At 30.2% G+C, this 19,362-nt stretch overlaps 4 protein-coding genes across 6 annotated transcripts; 2 read left to right on the top strand and 2 right to left on the bottom strand.

The window, feature by feature from the left end:
* Positions 1 to 4,940: 4,940 nt before the first annotated feature.
* Vha26 (V-type proton ATPase subunit Vha26) lies at positions 4,941 to 7,930 on the bottom strand. The gene is made up of 3 exons (XM_070640436.1): positions 7,771 to 7,930; positions 6,596 to 7,135; positions 4,941 to 6,519 (listed from the first exon to the last, which is right to left on the bottom strand). The coding sequence occupies exons 1-3, from the start codon at positions 7,801 to 7,803 to the stop codon at positions 6,412 to 6,414; spliced, it is 681 nt and encodes a 226-aa protein (XP_070496537.1). The 5' UTR covers positions 7,804 to 7,930; the 3' UTR covers positions 4,941 to 6,411.
* A 113-nt stretch (positions 7,931 to 8,043) lies between these two features.
* Rga (CCR4-NOT transcription complex subunit regena) lies at positions 8,044 to 10,880 on the top strand. Of its 2 annotated transcripts, none has more exons than XM_070640679.1 (4): positions 8,044 to 8,127; positions 8,974 to 9,493; positions 9,565 to 10,294; positions 10,360 to 10,880. In XM_070640679.1, the coding sequence occupies exons 1-4, from the start codon at positions 8,071 to 8,073 to the stop codon at positions 10,559 to 10,561; spliced, it is 1,509 nt and encodes a 502-aa protein (XP_070496780.1). In that variant the 5' UTR covers positions 8,044 to 8,070; the 3' UTR covers positions 10,562 to 10,880. The 2 variants fall into 2 exon arrangements, with proteins under 2 accessions (XP_070496780.1, XP_070496781.1); XM_070640680.1 differs by lacking the exon at positions 8,044 to 8,127 and adding an exon at positions 8,237 to 8,512.
* A 604-nt stretch (positions 10,881 to 11,484) lies between these two features.
* On the bottom strand, positions 11,485 to 15,936 carry LOC139090837 (uncharacterized). Of its 2 annotated transcripts, none has more exons than XM_070640678.1 (4): positions 15,603 to 15,936; positions 13,157 to 15,482; positions 12,195 to 13,098; positions 11,485 to 12,137 (listed from the first exon to the last, which is right to left on the bottom strand). In XM_070640678.1, the coding sequence occupies exon 2, from the start codon at positions 15,470 to 15,472 to the stop codon at positions 13,793 to 13,795; it is 1,680 nt and encodes a 559-aa protein (XP_070496779.1). In that variant the 5' UTR covers positions 15,473 to 15,482; positions 15,603 to 15,936; the 3' UTR covers positions 11,485 to 12,137; positions 12,195 to 13,098; positions 13,157 to 13,792. The 2 variants fall into 2 exon arrangements, with proteins under 2 accessions (XP_070496779.1, XP_070496778.1); XM_070640677.1 differs by having other exon boundaries at positions 15,713 to 15,936.
* Positions 15,937 to 17,103: 1,167 nt separating this feature from the next.
* LOC139090626 (peptidoglycan-recognition protein LE-like) lies at positions 17,104 to 19,360 on the top strand. Its single transcript, XM_070640411.1, has 5 exons — positions 17,104 to 17,785; positions 18,070 to 18,276; positions 18,372 to 18,508; positions 18,670 to 18,856; positions 18,921 to 19,360. Exons 1-5 carry the CDS (start codon positions 17,293 to 17,295, stop codon positions 19,130 to 19,132), a joined length of 1,236 nt encoding a protein of 411 aa, XP_070496512.1. The 5' UTR covers positions 17,104 to 17,292; the 3' UTR covers positions 19,133 to 19,360.
* Positions 19,361 to 19,362: the final 2 nt, after the last annotated feature.

The following is a 19,362-nucleotide window of genomic DNA, read 5'->3' as shown; positions in this document are numbered from 1 at the left end:
AAGTCTCTAGCTTTCGAATAGAGTAAGGCAAATTGAGATAGAATGAAACAGAGACGAAAAAGATTATGCAATGGAGAAGAAAAGTTTTACAATTTTTGAAAAAAGATTTCATTTTTAAAAAATTTCCATAAAAATAAGAAATATTGCTGTACTGAGCATTTGACTATATTTTTAATATTTCTCGATCATAAATCATCAACAGGATATACTAAAAGAATGTGGTCGATATCAGTCAAATTGATTTGTCTCAATCTTACAAAAAGTAATTATTGAATCTCCCATCAAATGCATCTAAGAATAAAAAGTTGTTTGAAATGGATTACATTTTTATCCCTGGTATGGTATGGAAAACATCAGCAGAGTTTCATAAGAAGAAAGAATCTTAAATGCAATATATTTTTAAACACTGCTACTTTCTTCAGAATACTGCCGTGGTTTTCTTATGCAAACATCCACAAAACAAATTAGTCTGGTTTACACTCCACATTATGAAAGAAAAAAAAAACTATACACTGCTATACACTTTCAAGTGTAAAGAAATTTCATCGTTTTAAGCATTTGGTTTTTATGCCACACGCGGTTTACTAGCAGATTTTTCGTGCGGAATTTTTTCTGCACCAGTTGATTCTCAAAAAAAAGAGCATAAAATCAGTTTTTAATATCATTTCTTTAAACTTTCATTCTTTTTCTACTTTCTGGCGACGAGAATGGAATTTTAACATAAACAGCAAAAAAGCTAAAGAAAAGAGAATGAAAAAATTGCAATTTACATTTTTGTTCCTCGCCACTCGTAAAGTATCCATAAATTATTTTTAGTGCGTTTCAAATGTAATTAACCAATTCTTCTTAGACAGTATTTTTTATATCCATTTGAATATGCTACATAGCAGATAACAAAGAATCATCAGTTCAGTTGAATAGAAAATGATTTTCCCGCATGAGAGTATCATGTTTGTCAATCACGTACATCGTATATTTTTCATTTTCACGTTGGCAAAGGAAGTTCAGTAAAGAAACATTTTCTATTTTTTCGGATAAGAAACATCATTTAAAGAGAGGAGGAAAGATGCTGATGGTAGTACTTGACATGCCAGCGATAGAATATCCCAATAGAATTTATTCGACGCTAGGTAAATAACAATTTTTCCATGTAGAACCATAAAACGTGTGTAAATGAATTATGTTTTTTTTCGTACGATGGAGAACCATTTCTCAATTTTCATCTTACCCATACTATATGTATCTCTTCTTATTCCATGTAAGGAAAAAGAATGAAAGGAAAAAAAGAACGAGAGACTATATTGTGTAGACAAAAAATGTCGGCAAGTTGGAGAGATCAAATAAAAGTCTATCAGAATCAAATCAATCTTGTTTATATCCCTACCTCTTTTTACTGTTTACATACTTAGTTTGATGTGAAAAATTTGTTGACTCACTTGGGCTCAATATATGTAGATAGATATAGACTTACCCCTCATCAAATGCACCAGAAAAATGTTATTAGGCTTACTTCTTTTACTCACTCCTCGTTTTATTCTCATCTCATTTTGATATTGTATTATTTGTGGAATTTGCACTTTGAATTTTAAATTAAATTTAGAGCTTTCCTTATTTACTTACCTTTATCATAGAAAATTGCTGAAAATTATATTATATATGTAGAGCAAATAAATTTTTTGCAACTATTGATATTAAAAGGAACTCCTTTATTTAAAGCTATTACTTTTCAGTTCTCTTTACTTTTTTGTATAGGTATTTTAATAATAAAAAAAAACCCTAAAAACTTTTACTTGTGCATTATTTGCCAACAAATTTGAAACCATGCATTCTTCTTTTAATTTAAAAACACATAGTCAATTCTATCCTGAAAGTCATCACATAGTTGCATAATTTAACTTTTGTAACAAAACTTTTCCTTTCTATTCTATTTTCCCTAAAGGTGATGCTTTGCTAAACTTGTAAGTCGACTTAATTTTTCTGCTTATTGAATTTAACACGAAAAACTTTTCGTATCTATCAATAATTTTTTTTAAATAGTTTATTGTTTAAGTTTAGCAGGTTCCTTTCGCGAAAACTTTTCTGTTTGTAGCCGTTGCTTTCTAGTATTCAATGCATAATATATATATGTTGATACCTTCAAAAAAACAGTAGTCATGACATGTTCTTATATGTGTCGTACCAACTAAAAATGAAAATAAATGAATCTGAATGAAAGTTTATTTTTTTTCCTATCCTTGTTCTATTGAGAGTTTTGTATTTTGGCAATGTATTGCTATGTCAAATGAGATCATTAAATGTAGATTTATATACGATCAGGGAACAGTAGCTCGATATTAGTTGGAAGAATAACATGTAGTATTGAATGTAGAAAGGTCATTTCTATGTGCACGAATCACTTGAGAATGTATTCATTATGCAGCCTTCAATAGCACTCACAAAAACAAGTCGATCCATTTTAATTGACATTTTATAATTGCATATATTCTGTTTCCACAACACTCTCTTTCTATACATAGGGCATCAGTAACATACAACACTCAAAACACCAAAGCACTTAATTACAATTTTCATACGACAACAATAACAACAACGTCGTACGAAAATTTCCATTTTACTGTGGTTTTAAAATTTTCTCCATCTATAGAAATATTTCTTTCATGCATCAGCAAAATAAACATTAGCTTGAAGAGAGAGACTATGCATGTTATTTATCCTTGTAGCATTACGATATTGAAAGCAAGAAGAAGCAAGCATAAGACTGTTGTGATCTTTTCATCAAAAAAGCAAACTTTTTTGTTTCTTCGTCAATCATTTCTCTTCTTCTTCTTATTCTTCTTTTTATCATTACATTCATGAATATTTAATTTCGTTAAGTGAAAAAACACTTTTGACCAAGCACTCCTTAAAACTAACAATGAGCCATTCTTCTCTTTGTAACAATTCCATTTTCATTTTCCCAAAGAGCATTCTAAAGCTCAAGAGCCAACGAAAACATATCAGATTGTAAACAACAGCGATTTATTGTACATAACATGAATAAATATAAAGTACATGGATATTTAACAGGCTTTAACCCTAATTTTAGCTAATTTTGTTTCTTTTTTACATACCTTGTTGTATATTCTTATTAGGTTTACCCACCAGGTTACATTCTTGTTCTTTTTATTATTATTTTGAAATATTGCTGATGTATGTTTTCAACACACTTTCTTTTTATGTTTAAACCGCATTTAATGATGATTTTTGGTCCACAATTTTCACATGATTTTTGAGCAGTAGAGCGAGAAAAAAGGATAGATAATATAGACAGAAAATGAGGGAAAAGTTGAGAAAAAAAAGGAGTCATAAATAAAATTTCCGTTTTTACTGAATAAGATCTTAAATTTTGTGAGTACATTTTACGGATGATACAAAATTGCCCATTTTCTCGTATTTTGAGGAAGCAATTCACGTATTATGGAGGCAAACGTCTCTACAGGAAATGGAAATTGCTGGCGGGGATCAAACCAAAATTAAGGGTAAATAGGTGTACATACTGATCCAAAAAAGTGGTAAAAAAAGGTATCATTATGAAAAGTAAATTTCCGTCGTGGTTTAATATCACATTTTACGGCAAACAAGCACATACAAGCTCCGTTACAAGTGATGAAATACATTCTTATTAAAAATTATCATTTTTTCTTCGCTTATGTGTGTAATGATGATGTGTAGGATAATAAAAAGTCCCTTATGTCTGAGACGCAAGCTTCCTCAAATAAAATTTTCCAAAAGTTAACAACATTACTTTCTTTATTTTACTTCCTCATTCTTCACATTTTACCTAATAAATATTTTAACCTACACCCTACTTTTTTGTCTTAACGATAATAAAAAAATATATGCTTATGAGTGCACATATAGGTAGGTAGACATAAATTTTTACTACATTATGAAATATTATATAAGCTGACTTTATCACTAAAAAATGTGAAAGTCTAGATTTTTTTTTGTAAGAATTTATGATTTTTTGTTTCGTGATCTATGACTCAAAGCTTTTCTGCTGTTATCTAACTAGGTATTTTAGAATATAGAAATGAACTTAGTTAAGTTTTATAAATAAAAAAAATATAGCAAAGCAAGAAAAAATATTGTTTTTTTGTAAATCGGTGTAAATTATAGAAATATCCTGAAATTTCCATAGATACTCAAACTATTAAATTTAACATATTTTCAAAATTTTAAACATAACGAATCTCTAATATCCGAGACATAAACACGTTATAATTCTATCACGGACACATTTTATAATATTTTTGCTATAAAAATTTCTAAAGTTGTGTTGGCTCAAACAAAAAGCAAGGACTTGAAATCTAATTTTGAATAAAGTGTGCAAGATAAAAAGGATCTAAAATAGTCAAGTTTACTTGAATCAAGTAATATTTAAATTTATGTATCGAAATCCAGTAATCCTCAAAATGTTTAAAAGCTACTTATTCTAATGAATTTTCTTCTTAAACATGAAATGGAAATTATGGTCCTATTAATTAAAGTAAATATCATAGAATATAATTAGCTAAAATTTGCAAAAAACTTGCCTTAATTTATTACACAAAAAAATAATATTTCCATTTTTTATGATGTTGATAAAGCTCTATTAAATATCATTAGCAATTAGGTGGTTGAGACGTGCTTTTTGCTTAAATTTATTATTTTTTTAAATTTTAAATGCCATAGAAAGAAGAACTTCATCATACATTCATGGGAAAAGAGCTTAGCATAACAATGCCGAAGTGGAAATGAATTTTTTAGTGAGAATGCTTCAAAATTTTAATGAAAAGAACATTTTCTTTAGGCATTGCGCATATTCCATAGTCAGGGTATGAAGAGTTTATTCTGAAATCAAAGATTTTTAAGTTTAAATAATCATTTTTTTTTTAAGATTGTCGTTAATTCAAACATCATTTAATATCCTTTAATATATTTATTTATTTACTCTTTCTTCATATATATATTTTCATATGTATACATATGCGTTATATACTTTATTTTGACACCTACCAATTATCGTAGATTTGTATGTTCATCCGATTTTCAAATATTTGATTAACATTAAATAACGAAATTTTGAATTCAATGTATTATATACAAGAACAGCAACATTAGTTCTTTGTCTTTTGAAACAAAATCATATTCTCCTTCTGATAATTATGTTTGAAAAATTGGTGGTAAAATAAAAAATAAAAAAAAACTTTCATTTAAATAGCATTAAATTACTTCTTACCAAAAAGCTTTTAAATTGGAAGAAAATTTTCATAAATTTCCTAATAATTTTAAAGCAATGATGCTGTTGATAAGAAGTTATTCACAGTGATTTAAATTGTTAAAGTTTCTATTACAAATATTCAATTTTTGTTTTTTTTTTCTTTTCCTAATAGGCTCCTTTAAGTTAAAGTCAAGGATAAGGTAAAACTGTAAGTATTCAGACATTAATATCTTTGATTTTTTTTTGTGTTTTGGAACACATATAGAAAATATCTGATGCATTCTAATGAAGATATGATAAAATGCTCTATGAAGTGGTGATTTACTTAAGTACAGCAAACTCTAAATTGAATTTGATTGCAAAGGAATAGAATTAAGTAAAATCATATCATTCTGATGTTTAGCATAGAATGCACAACAGTTGATTAATATCTAATACATAGTAATATATAATTTCACATCTAGCTAAATAGCTTATCTTGATTGTGGACTAAAAAGCATCTAATTAAGAAATCACTGCCTCGAAATTTTCAATCAACATTAAAATAATACTTTCATTCATATTGTTCCTTGATTCCTTATTATATCATAACTGAATTTTCATATGTTTCGAAGCAAGTTGAGTACATTCCCATGAATTTATTTTTTATATTTTTTTTTTTGGTTTGAATATTTGTAATATTATTTTTAATATAATGTGCTCTAAACTAAAAGCACTAAACTTTTTCAAAACTGATATTAAATAATTAGAATTCAGTTGGACAATACATTTTTTTTTGCAGTTCCTACGAATAATCGTTGGATCCGAGCTCAAAGTAGTTCTTACTAATTTTTTGACTCAATTGATTATAGAATAGTTAATTTCAAAATATTGTGAACAATATATTATGTTGTATTGTATAAGATATAAGCTATATTTCCTCGTACATAATACATAGATTTTTTAATATCCAGAAAAACGGAATGCATTTTTTTTTTTTTTTTGAAACATGTTTTTTACAATAAAGGAAACAAACAGAAAAATTTTCATGCTATTACTTACATTTCTTTTAGACGAAATTTCAAATTGAACAAAAATTTATGGTTGAAATCGTATTTTTTTAATCGCAATAGGTTACTGCATATTATGATGATAAATTTTGTAATATTAATTTTTTGTTTTTCACAAACTTAATCTGTGAATTTACGACTGGCGTTTTTGCCGAAGAGTGCCGTACGGATAGCAGGAACTAATTGATGAGCAATCATTTCCAGGCGAGACTCGAGGGTATTGATGACCTTTAGTATAACAAATTATAAAAAAAGAAATATGAATGAATAGGTTTCTTGGTCAAAATTAGTGTTAAATTATTACCCTAATACGTCCTTGAAGAGCATATAATTCAACACCTCCCGTAGAATCGGCAGGTAGGAAGTTATCTGTGTCGAGAGTAACAACAACATCTTTGCCAGTTTCTCGCTTGTATTGCTCTACTGATGATGGAAGTGCATTTTGGACGAGTTGTGCGTCAGATTGACGGGCACGAACTGTAACATTTGCTTCCATGATTTGATATAATCCTTGTGTGATGAGGGCTTGAAGAATGGTTGTATATCTTGATCCATCTCTGGTGACTTCTCCTAAGCGTCTTCTAGCTTCATCGAGAACTGCGCGTACATGATCTTCTCGTACTTTCAAAACTTTCAAACGAGCTTGATTCAACATATTTGATGATTGAATCTTCTTTTGTAGCTCAACTTGCTTTTCCTTCTTCTCGTAATATTCCATAATCTTAATACGTTGTTGTTGTACTAAACGACCTTTCTCAATATTAAATTCTTCCTCAGCTTTAGCATCGATTTCTTCAGCTTTTTCATTTGCTTCTTGCTCGATGAAAGCCATCATATGCTTAATCTAAAACAGGAGCAGCAAAAAAACATTTTAAATGCATATCAAAAGATATATCATGTAAACATTCATAGAAAGAGATAGCAATATATTTGTGTCATGTGACTGAGTTTTTAAGCAATTACTTTTCTTCCAAATTTCTAATCAGAATTTATTTGAAATCAATACTTGCATAAATATTTTTTAATAATTTGATATGTAATAAATTCAAATTTATTTAATTAATATCGATTTTAATGGGTCAAAAATAAAATATCTATGAAAATTTTTGTTCACATGATTAAAATCTCGTGACTCAATTTTTCATCTTAAAGTACTTTTTAAAATTAAACTATCAAATTTTTTAAAAGAAATAATGAATAGAAATTTCTCTAAATCACTAAGGATAATGTAAATTAACATATATCCTTAATATTGATCATTTTGCCAAATTTGCATAACTTTTTAACTTATCATTAATTTAGCTAGGAAATGGACAGTAAACCTAACTAGGAAGTAGCAAATGTCATGAGATATTATTTAGTAATCCAAAAAGTTGTAAAATTAGCTAAATTTGTAAAAAGTTGTCAAATATTTTTTTTCCAAAAAAGTAGTCACAAGACTTAAACTCATTAAATGATAATAATTAAAACTTAATTTACCTGTTTCTGAACATCAGCATCGCTAAGAGCCATTTTTGCACGATTTAATGGAAGTTTAAGCCTAGAAAATTAAATATTACGATTTTACCACAAAATTTGTTTGAAATTGAAGAGCTCAGAGAAAAATCTGAAAATTTTCTTCGATTTCTAAGGGGAGGACAACTATGTAAGTAAAATGTCTAATCCAACGGTAATGATTGTTATGTAAAAATTTAAAAATAATGCGAATCGGTAATGTCCGTTAAAAATAATTTAATATTTTTAAAAAAAATTCGGAAGTAAATAAAGAAAAAGGTTAAAATGAATGGTGGAAATAATCCCAAATATAAAAATAATTACGAGCTTTACGAGGATCTAGTAAGTAAATACTACAAGTGAGCGTAAAAGCGATAAAAGTTGTGACTTAACGAATCGTAAAAACTCATTTTTCTTTGGACAAATTTTCTATACATTCATTTCTTCACCATTTTTTTGCTCGTCAAATAATTATTATTGAAAAAATAGAGGAAAAACCTTAAAAAAGATTGTTGGAAAACAAGACAGCCCAAATCATTTGTCGTTAATTCAATAAAGATTTTGTATTTAAGCTAGTATTTAATTTAATTTCGTGATTATAAGTGTGTAAAAAGCATAAAATATTAAAAAATAGGAAAATTTATCAACAAAAGAAAAATTTTATTGCATTACATGAAAATTTTCTTAAATTTGGATCTATCGTGCTTAGTTTTATGAGTTTTCTACCGTAAGTGATACTTGATTGTCTTACACATGATTCTATGGATTTTATTGCACAAACAATACTCTTAAATTGGACATTTTCTGTTCACACAGAAATATTTAATGTCTGCTTATGAATTTGTGCAAACATTTATGCTTCTATTTTCGACATTATTTTAATTACAATATCAAAAACCTGGAGTTCACAGTGTATTTTATATGTATTTGATATATACTTGATGGAATTTGTTTAATTAAAGTGACTTTTTGCAATAGAAAAAGGAGCATTTTTATGTGCAAATTTCTCTTTATTCTGCGTTTTATCTTCATAAAAAAAATTATACGACTATATAGGCAAAAGAAGTGAAACTAAAGAACTTTATTTACTCTGACGTAGATCATGGCACTATTGTGATTTTCGTCTATTTGAACATTGATATAATATGAGATTAATAATTATTTATATTTTTCTGTGTATTTAAACAGTTCATGGCGAATTTAAATTTTCAACAGCCGCCCAGAATTCCTTCAGCATCATTAACAACGCGAAATACGAACAGTGGCTTCTCATCTAGCTCTATTTCGGGAAATGTTACGCCGACATCGTCACTAATGTTTCAAACGCAGCAGCAAGGCCCGAATAATTTCGTATCACAATCCGGTCAACAACAATTATCGCCAAATCGACTTGGTGCTGCAAGCATAGTAGGAAATACGGGCGGACCGCCAATGAACCGGAGAATATATCAAAATCCTTCATCAATTCAACGAGGAAGTAGTTTTGGATCAACAATGAGTATGGGTTCCTTTATGCAATCGCAAGCAGCAAGATATGGATCTCAGAGTGGGAATAGTGGCATTAATAATTTTCAATCAGTCTTCGGCTCATCATCAGACACCCCGCCAACGCTTCTTGACATGAGCGAGTTTCCATCTTTAACGAATGCTCGCGGGCAAAATGATCAACATTCAAATGTACTTCAAGCACCAGGTAGCAAACCATATGGTAAGCTTTAAAAAAAGCTTAATTCTCTTCATATAAAATATATGTCAATTTATAATTGTTTTTAACTTCAGTTGGAATGGTGAAACAACCGACTTCAGAACAAACAGAATTTCAAATGTCAAGTGAAGACTTTCCAGCTTTGCCGGGTACGACGTCTTCGGATAATGTAGGTGTTGTGGGCAGTAATGCATCAAATCAGCAGTCTGTTTCTTCAGTAATTGGCTCCACGGGAAGTGGTCATCATCAAATGGGCATGAGCATGCTAGATTCCAATTCAATGGGTGGTGACAATAAAAACTCGATTGGATCAAATCTTTGTATGGACATGATGCAATCAGAGACTGTGACGGGAGGACAGCAAATGGGAAGTGGACATATGTCAAATAATGTAAGTGAAAAAGCAAAACGTGGCGTCCAGACATCACCAAATGGTCTCGTAACAAACATACCGCCATCAATGGTCAACAATCAATTTGGCATGATTGGTTTGCTCACATTTATACGCGCGGCGGAGTCTGATCCCAATTTGGTGTCGCTTGCGATGGGTCAAGATTTAACGGCACTAGGATTAAATCTTAATTCAATGGAAAATCTTTATCAAAGCTTCGGTGGACCATTCTCAGATTCACCAGCTCGACCACAAGATATTGATTTCCCCGTTCCATCAGAGTATTTAATTAATGTAGCAATTCGTGACAAACTTGCACAGATGAAAATGAAACAGTACAAGGATGATTTGCTTTTCTTTCTCTTCTACACTAATTGTGGCGATGTGATGCAACTAGCAGCAGCAAACGAACTGTAAGAATAACTTTTGTTATTGAATTTTTATTATTATTGCTAATCATATTTTCTTGTATTTGTAGCTATAATCGAGATTGGCGATATCATATTGAGGAGAAAATCTGGATTATGCGAGTGCCAGGCCATACAAATTATGACAAGAGTGGAACTATTGAACGAGGCACTTACTACTATTTTGATGCAACTAATTGGCGTCGCGTGCCCAAAGAATTTCAAATTGACACAAAGAAATTGGAGACAAATCCTCCTCTAGCTATGTCGTAAAAATAAATCAAAAAAGAATTATGTGGTTTTTAATCTTTTCTGTTTTCTCAACATGTTTCCCATCCTTTTTTTTATCATTATTCCTCCCTTGATCCTGTAACTTTTATGACCCCCCATCAATCCATTTTCATAACAAAAATCCTAGTTCCTCTCCAAAATTCCGTTTATGTTCCTTCAAAACAAAGATTAAAAAACGACAATTTGTAAAAAATGAAAGATAAAACGTAAAACATCCCTTGAACTTGAATGCATTATGAGAAAATTTTGTAATGCTTAACATTAAGAGAAAAATAAAAAGAAAAAATCTCAAAAAGTTTAATCGAGCATTTTCATTTCTGTTTGATAAAGCTTGTGATGAATCAGCGTTTCAAAACTTCTGTTTACAAAATAATATTTCGATCAGTCAGACTGTGTTGTTTTGCTCAATCATCTGTCTCAATATTATTGCATTTGCTAAATATTCATACAATCTAAAATAGCTTACGCGCATTTGCGAAAAAGTTAATAGTCTCGGTCAGAAATCACATTTACTGGTATTTTTCACTCATGTTCAAAAATTTCAAATGATCCCAAAGTTTGTGTATCAATAATATGAATTACTGTGGATATTAAACTTTTGCACTATGCATCATTTTTGGGTCCCAAAACCTCAAACAATGTGTGATTTTTATGTTTATGACTCTTCTGTAAAAATTAAGATAAGTTGGATTGTACGTCGCAAATTAATTATTTCAGAATTAGTGCATTATATAGCAGTGCAAGCGTGTGAGATCGTGGCTTTCTAAGTCGCGTTTTTTTTTTTCTTTGCTGCCTAAAATCAGTTCCAATCTATTTTATTACCATTTAGAATCACAGCTTTACATTGATGAAATATGGTGAAATACTTCAATTTCCTGAAGTAAAATCAATTAACACTGACTGTGTAAAAGGAAGAGAAAAATGTATACCTTTATTTTGTCTCTTTGTAATTTTAGGTGTTCAAGATCATGAATAATTAGCAATTGTATACAGCCAAATAATAACTTTTAAAATTTTAAATAATTTATAAATATTCAAGAATATTTTAACACTGATGATGAAACATTACAATACGTCATCTTCGTGCTTTAAATGTTAGTTTCATTTAAGTATAGTTTTACATCCAACACATTCACTCGAATTAGTGACTCATACTGTTTTGGTTGGAATTTTATTAAAAATCATGTGATGTTGAATAGAAAATTATAGAAATTTTTTCATTATCCAATACCTTTGCGAATACGTTATAGTTGTGCTGTAATGCGTTCAAATTTAAGCGTAAGTAATGTTACATTTAATTGCTCTCAAATTGCATAAATTAATAATGACACACAAATTAAAGATAGGGTAAAAGTACTTTTTGCATACGATCCAAGATTTGTAGGCTGCTGAGTAGTTGTGGTCTCATTATTATGTGCCTCAGTGGAACCAACTGTTTCATTGCCATGAGTTGTGGATTCAGAAACTACTGTCGTTGATGATAAAGTTGTCGATTTATCATCTTTCTCTTTATCGTCATCTTCTAGAGCTTTACTAATTGCATATCCTGCACCAGCGCCTATACATGTGTAAAAATAAATCACTTTTGTTTCCAAAGTGGTCTACAAAACCTTACCAGCTAATCCGCCAAGTGCCAAACCTCCGACTGTTCCTAATCCACCTCCAGAACTAGGTTGTTGTTGTTGCACATGGTGAACTACTACTTGCTGAGGTTGTTGATTATATCCATGCTGCTCGTATCCTGGAGGCCCTGACTGCGGTTGATTGTAATTTGAAGGCTGCTGATAAGGCGGTGGTGCTTGTGTCGTTGTTGTTGATGCTTGTGTTGTTTTTCTAGTCGTCTGCTTATGATGCTTTGCATAAGATGAATTTAAAAGCATTAAAACAGCACAGAAAGTTTTTAAAACTTTGATAAAATATTTCATTTTTTTTTTTTGTTAATAATGAATAAATTATTGACTTTGCTCCGAATTGATGAAATGAATACTGACGATTAAAATATGAATCTATCTATAAGAAATTTTAGATCGAATTATATTCAATAATGGCGAAATTAACACATTTTGTAGGTGCTAATAAGAAATATAAGCAAGATATCACTGAATTTACATGAAAAAAAATTCAATGACTTTATTCTCATTTCAAACGTGAGACTTTAAATTAAAGAAGTATTTTAATAAATAATGACAATAAAGAACATGCATAAATAGATAATTGAATTGTTGATGTAGCCTTATTCGAGTTAGGAGGCTTTTGAGTACTTTGTGCTATTGTTGACGAATCAGTGTGATTCAATATATCGTTAATCTCTATCGTACTAGATAAAGTATTATTTTCGGCAACAGATACAGTACTTTCAGCAACAGATGCAGTACTTTCAGCAACAGATGTAGTACTTTCTAGAATAGTGACATTACTTATTGCTACAGTTGTCTCATTAATATTTTGTACTAAGGGTGCTTCAGTTTCTTTTTCTCCCGATTTACTTCCCGAATTAAGAGCATTGCTCAAAAGATATCCTTAATAAAAAATAAATTTTTTAATAGATAAATATGGATTTTTCATTTTAAATTTTACCCCCAATAGCACCAGACGCAAGCCCTCCGGCGGCACCTAAACCTATTGCTCCAATATTACTGCTTCCTTGTGGCTGTTGAGGTTGAGTATTAGAATTTGGCTGATTTAAATGTGACGTAGCGTGAGAATTATCATGATGTTGCATAACATATCCGTTTGGATTATTATGATGTTGAGCTGCTTGATTCTGATTCAAACTCCATCCGACATTTGAAGGGTTATTTGAGTGGGCGGCTTGTTGTTCATTGTGAATAAACATATTGTTTTGATCAGGAACTGTATGATTAGTGTTTATTGAAGTGTGATTCTTATGATCATGACTCATTGTAGAATTTTTATGCGTTTGATGTTGATTTTGTTTATTTTGCGCAGTATGTTTGTCTCCTTTTTTACCATGTTTATCAGCTTGAATAATATTGACTGTAATTACAAGTATGATCACTAAACAAAAAGCCTTGGGTAACAATTTCATTTCTAAATAATTTTATTTTAGCTTCGAAAATTTTATGATAGATTTGACTCTAACAAGCTTTATCACTAGACTGAAATTTACTTAAGAAAACATTATTATCTATCAGTTATTGATAAATTACTACATTATCTTTATTTATTTTTTGTGAAATTCGGATTTGTTTACTATATTAAATAAGAGATACTACATGAGAGAGCAATAACAAACATTGAAACTTGAGTATTGATTGATTGATAACTAGCAACTGAATCTTTTAGATTTGCACTTTCAGTTACTTGAGAGCTTAAAGCATCAACTGGTGGAAGGACTTTATCTTGTGTGGAGCTTGAAGGCATTGTAGAAGCTGAAAGTGTTGTGGTTTCAGCTGAAATAGTTGGATTCACTTCTGTGTTAATTGTGGGAATCATAGTTGGTATTAAATTTGTTTGAGATTCAACCGGAAGAGGTTGATTTTGCATAACACCTTGAGGTTGTTCTTGTAATGTAGGTGCTTGATTTGTTTGCTGCTGAGTTTCTTGAATAGGAATTTGTTGGGGTGAGAAGGGTACATATTGTTGATTTTCTTGTACAGGGAATTGCTGAACTTGTCCAGGAACTTGTTGTAAGTTTTGTTCTTGCATTGGAGCTACAGGGAATTGCTGAGCTTGTCCAGGAACTTGTTGTAAGTTTTGTTCTTGCATTGGAGCTACAGGGAATTGCTGAACTTGTCCAGGAACTTGTTGTGAGTTTTGTTCTTGCATTGGAGCTGCAGGGAATTGCTGAACTTGCCCAGGAGCTGGTTGTATATTTTGTTCTTGCATTGGAACTACAGGAGCTTGACTATTTTGAATTGGTTGTGTCGTAGCTACTTCTGGCTGTGCAGGTGGAGCAGATTGAATTGGTTGCGTATTATTTACAATTATTACGGTAGTTTTTGGTTCATCTTTTGATGTTAGTGAATTAAATAACAAGGAAGTTCCTAATCCCGCAGCAGCTCCGACTGCAGCAGTTTTTAATAATCCTGGTCCACTCGATTGTTGTTGAACTGGTACCACTTGATGGATAATTTGAGGTTGTTGTGGATAATATGCAGGTTGTGGATTATAGGCTGGTTGTGGATTGTAAGCCGGTTGTGGATTATATGCAGGCTGTTGAGGATTATATGAAGGTTGCTGAGGATTATATGCAGGCTGCTGAGGATTATATGCAGGCTGCTGAGGATTGTATGCAGGCTGTTGTGGGCTATAAGGTTGGTTTTGATTATGGATCGGCTGTGGATTGTAAGCAGGTTGAGGATTGTAAGCTGGTTGAGAATTATACGCAGGCTGTTGTGGACTATATGAGGGATTTTGATTCATAGTTGGAGTATTATGAACATTAGAAATTGGCGGTCCGTTTTGAGGATAGGGAGGTGAATTATGTTGGGGTTGATTAACTGGATATGGAGGCGATTGTGGACGCTGTTGATTTGTATTTACAGGATATTGTGGATTGACGGGATATGGTGGTGATTGTGGACGTTGTTGGGAATTGACGTCCCATCCAACAGGTCTAGAATTTGTGTTGGAAGGCTGTTGGTAATTAACTGGTGAAGCGACTGATTGTACAGGTCTCTGCTCTATTTTTGGTGCAGATGGTTTTGGTTGTTGAGGTGCATTTGGAGATACCCCAGAATAAGAAAGACTTGCAGGATTTGCATATTGTTGTGGTTGATTATTTGCTTTTGGACGAACGGTAGCAGATCCTGATTTAGATTTATTTTTATTACTGCTTGATGTTTTACGACATTCCGTATGATCAATTATCGAAAGTAAAAGCAACCCGCAAATCACAAGAGTTTGAATTTTTCTTTTCTGTTCAGTCATTTTTGCGAATCTGATTATAAATAAAGTGTTGGAAAAGATCCAAAATTAATTAAATATTTTGTTATTAATACGATCACTTAGAATAATATATTAAGATCCTTAGCACTATTACACTAAAAAACAAACCAACTTTTTATATGTTCTTTTAACAAGCTTTGTTTGTTAATTATGTCTTGATTGAAAAATTACTGTATTGTACGATATAAAAATCGCAATACTCTACATATTATTTTCTCGTACTTTCTAAGAATTTGTGTTGATGCAAAATCGCATAAAACTTTTATTAAGTAATATCTGTCAGATCTCTGTGAATATCATTAGTATCTTCTATGGAATAACACAAAACTCGTTTTAAATAAAGAATAACTTCCTAATTTGTATTTTGCGAATATATTTGATGATCAACTTGAGATACGATTTCTTTTCAAAACTAGTGTTAACACTGCGAATGCCAAGAGAAAACTAAAAAAAATAACGTCTGTGATGTGAGATTCGTACGTGTTTGAAAAGGTAATTCTCACAACTCTTTTGTTTTGACGTATATATTGCAAATGTATTGGTGCGAGAGAGAAGGTCAGAAATAAAATACAATAATTAACAGAATACACTTCTTATTCCAAAGGAATATAAAAAGGATTACGACTTTGAAATGTCAAACGCTCTTACAAAGTCTTTATGCAAATATGTTATTGATCGAGGGTTTTTAAATAAGAATTTCACCATATCTAAAGAAAAGTTGAAGTGCACACTGAAGTGTGATTCATTTTTTGCATCTTTACACAGCTCATACAATTGTAAGCTTCTGTTAATAACACAAATCTCTTTAGATAGTTCATTAACGCAATTTGTGATTCACTTTTTACTTTTCATCCATAATTGGTTTTATTATTATCTTTTGTCTAAGACTGATAATAATTAATCGTAACTTTCGTATGGTAATTCAATAAAACAACATACACGTGTGGTGGAATAATAACTGGCTTTAGCTAAACATTGTAAAACAGATATTTCGATTTTTATAATGTCATGAATAAATTTAAATGATTTTTATCTTTATTACCTAATTTATTCTAGAACCTTATTAGGTATAGTATTTTTGGAAGAATCTAAGTTGAAGGACAGGTTGAAGGAATTTTGTAACATAAAATTTAATCAATAATTGAATTAGGTAAAAAATTTGATGAATGTCTTACTATCACGAAAAGTTTCTTATTTCACTAATAGTATTATAATTGTTAAGTAAAATGTATACTATCATTCATAATATATGACGTAATTATTGCATTTGAGAACGATTTTGAGCTTGCTTTCATAATGTTTTGCATGAAAAAGTTTAAATTTAAAACTTATTATATAAATATTGTAGAAATTGTCAAGTTATTTCTTAAACACTCAAATATCGTCAAGTGAATATTATAAGCATGGTCATGTCAAAATGGCATTGGCATTTACATATAAACAAAATTTATCATTGTCAAGATCAACAATGATTCCAATAATGTAATTACCAATATTTATTTAACCGGTAAAAATACATTAAGTCATGAACTTGTCTTTAGAATTTATATTATTTAAGAAGTGAGACATATCAAGTTCCTATTTGAAATACTAAGAGAAGTTTTATAAAGCTCTCTTAGTATAACAAAATAAAAATACTCACAAGAGAAAAAAAATGTTTACTGCTGTTTGTCATAAACGATAAAGCTGATGATCAGTGCAAACACGACATTTCATCGATGTGAAGTTTTTTTTAAATAAAGTTTTAGTAATTAACTTTTAGCAATTTAACTTAAATCGAATATTATCTTGTGCTATACGAAATGTCTCGAGAACAATTAGACATGGCTGTGCCAATATCTTTGCAAGCCGCAAGTAGCTATTATCGCGAAAATATGGAAAACATCTTAAGTTCCGTTTCTGATACATCAATAAATTCTAATCATTTTGAAAGGAATCAAGAATTTGACGATTGTTGTTCAATTTCTTCTACATCAACCGCATCTGATTCAGATATCGAAGATCATGTACAAATAAGTAAAACCTCATCTAACAATAAAAATAATCAAAATTTTAGTGCAGCTCAGGGATTGGAAATAGTTCAACAAAAAAGCACTGATAACGAAATAAATCTCCATAATAAGCTTCAGAGTATTAACTCAGTCGCCATTAATAACTCGAATGATGTACATATTGGAAATAAAACATTCTTTAATGGACCAGTTACGATTAAACATATAGTTTTAAGTAGTGAAAATAATAATGATCAAATTTGCAATGGAAAATCATCTGGAGCTGTAAATCATGGATTTGTAGGTAAGCTTATGTCGATATCAAATTGAGTTTAAAAGTATTAAGTGTATTTGTAAAAAAAATACATAAACACATAAGTATGATATGCACAAATTACAATGAGTATGAATAATTTTTTCAATTTCATACCAAATACTCTTTAAAGAGTTTATTTAATCACCAATAACCGTGTTGTGTTGGAAATTCCGCCAAAATATATACGTATGCATAATAAACATGTTCTATTTAAAGATGATGCTAAATGACATCACGAATAATTTGTTTTCTCATTCTTATATGTGATGTAGGATCTCTTAACAAATTATCTTCAGATGACGTAATAAATGAGAATACAAAACAGGATGATATTAAAAAAATAAAACGCGATGAGGAAGACACCAGTAAACTGATCACAACTTTCTTTACTCGGAAAAAAATACTAACTGTGACATCAGTTTTATTAATTTTAACAACTCTTGCTATAGTAATTGTTCTCATACTTAAAAAACCTGAAGGTGAGTTTTTTTATATTTAACTATGATATATTATGTGAAATTTTTGGTGTTTTTTTATCTTGACATGCTTTTTTTACAAATTAATTATTTTGTAGATGATAAGAGTGAGCTGAAAATAATTTCAAAGAATGAATGGGGTGCTATACCAATTAATGATACTCTTGATGATTTAGTCATTCCTCTCAGCAAAATCATAATTTGTCATACGGTTACTAAAGAATGCTTAACAAAGGTAAACATTTTAGAAAAACTGTACTCAGGGGTGAAGTCTGAAATTTTTTGTGCGGATCGAACAATTTTTGAGGTGTTTTAAGATTTTTTCAAGAAAATTTCAAATCTCCCTCCTGAACAACCTGATTGTACTTTTAAATATTTAATTTTTCGATATTTCAGGATGAATGCATAAAAAATGTACAGTATATGCAAAATTTGCATTTAGGCCCAGATTTTAAATTTTCTGAAATTGGATACAATTTTATAATTGGTGGAGATGGAAATGTATATGAAGGACGAGGTTGGTATAAGCAAGGAGCTCATACTTCTGGTTATAATCGGGGGAGTATTGGAATTGCTTATATAGGTATGTAAAATAATTGATTTTTCTAGTTTTTAAAACAATCTAAACCTTTTAACTTTATCAACAGGAAATTTTGTAAATAAATTACCAAATGATAAACAGTTAGCTGCTGGTTTTGCCTTAATTGCTGAAGGTATAAAAAGGAAAATCTTTTCTGATGACTATGTGATTTTTGGAGCTTCACAATTAAGAAATACTCAAAGTCCTGGAGATGAATTCCTAAAAATAATTAAAAAATGGCCTCATGCATCTCAACTATCACATGAACTGCAATCTTAAACTTAAAATGAACTATAATATGATGAATAGAATAGATGATTATGTTTGGAATTCTTCATTAAGTGCTTACTACTACCAGTGTACATATTTTTATTTGCGATGATTGAAGTGTCATTCCATTTAGAGAAGGTCATCCGAATTACATGTGATAATGTTTTATAAATAGATCTAAGCTTTATGAATAAAATTTTTACAATTATCTAAGATATCAAAATGAATTAAAAAACAGT

Source organism: Chironomus tepperi, unplaced genomic scaffold (assembly GCF_022539635.2).
Source record: "Chironomus tepperi strain 1889 unplaced genomic scaffold, CSIRO-AGI_Ctep_v1 contig_219, whole genome shotgun sequence".
NCBI classification, from domain to species: domain Eukaryota; kingdom Metazoa; phylum Arthropoda; class Insecta; order Diptera; family Chironomidae; genus Chironomus; species Chironomus tepperi.
This window is presented reverse-complemented; position numbering and strand designations above follow the sequence as displayed.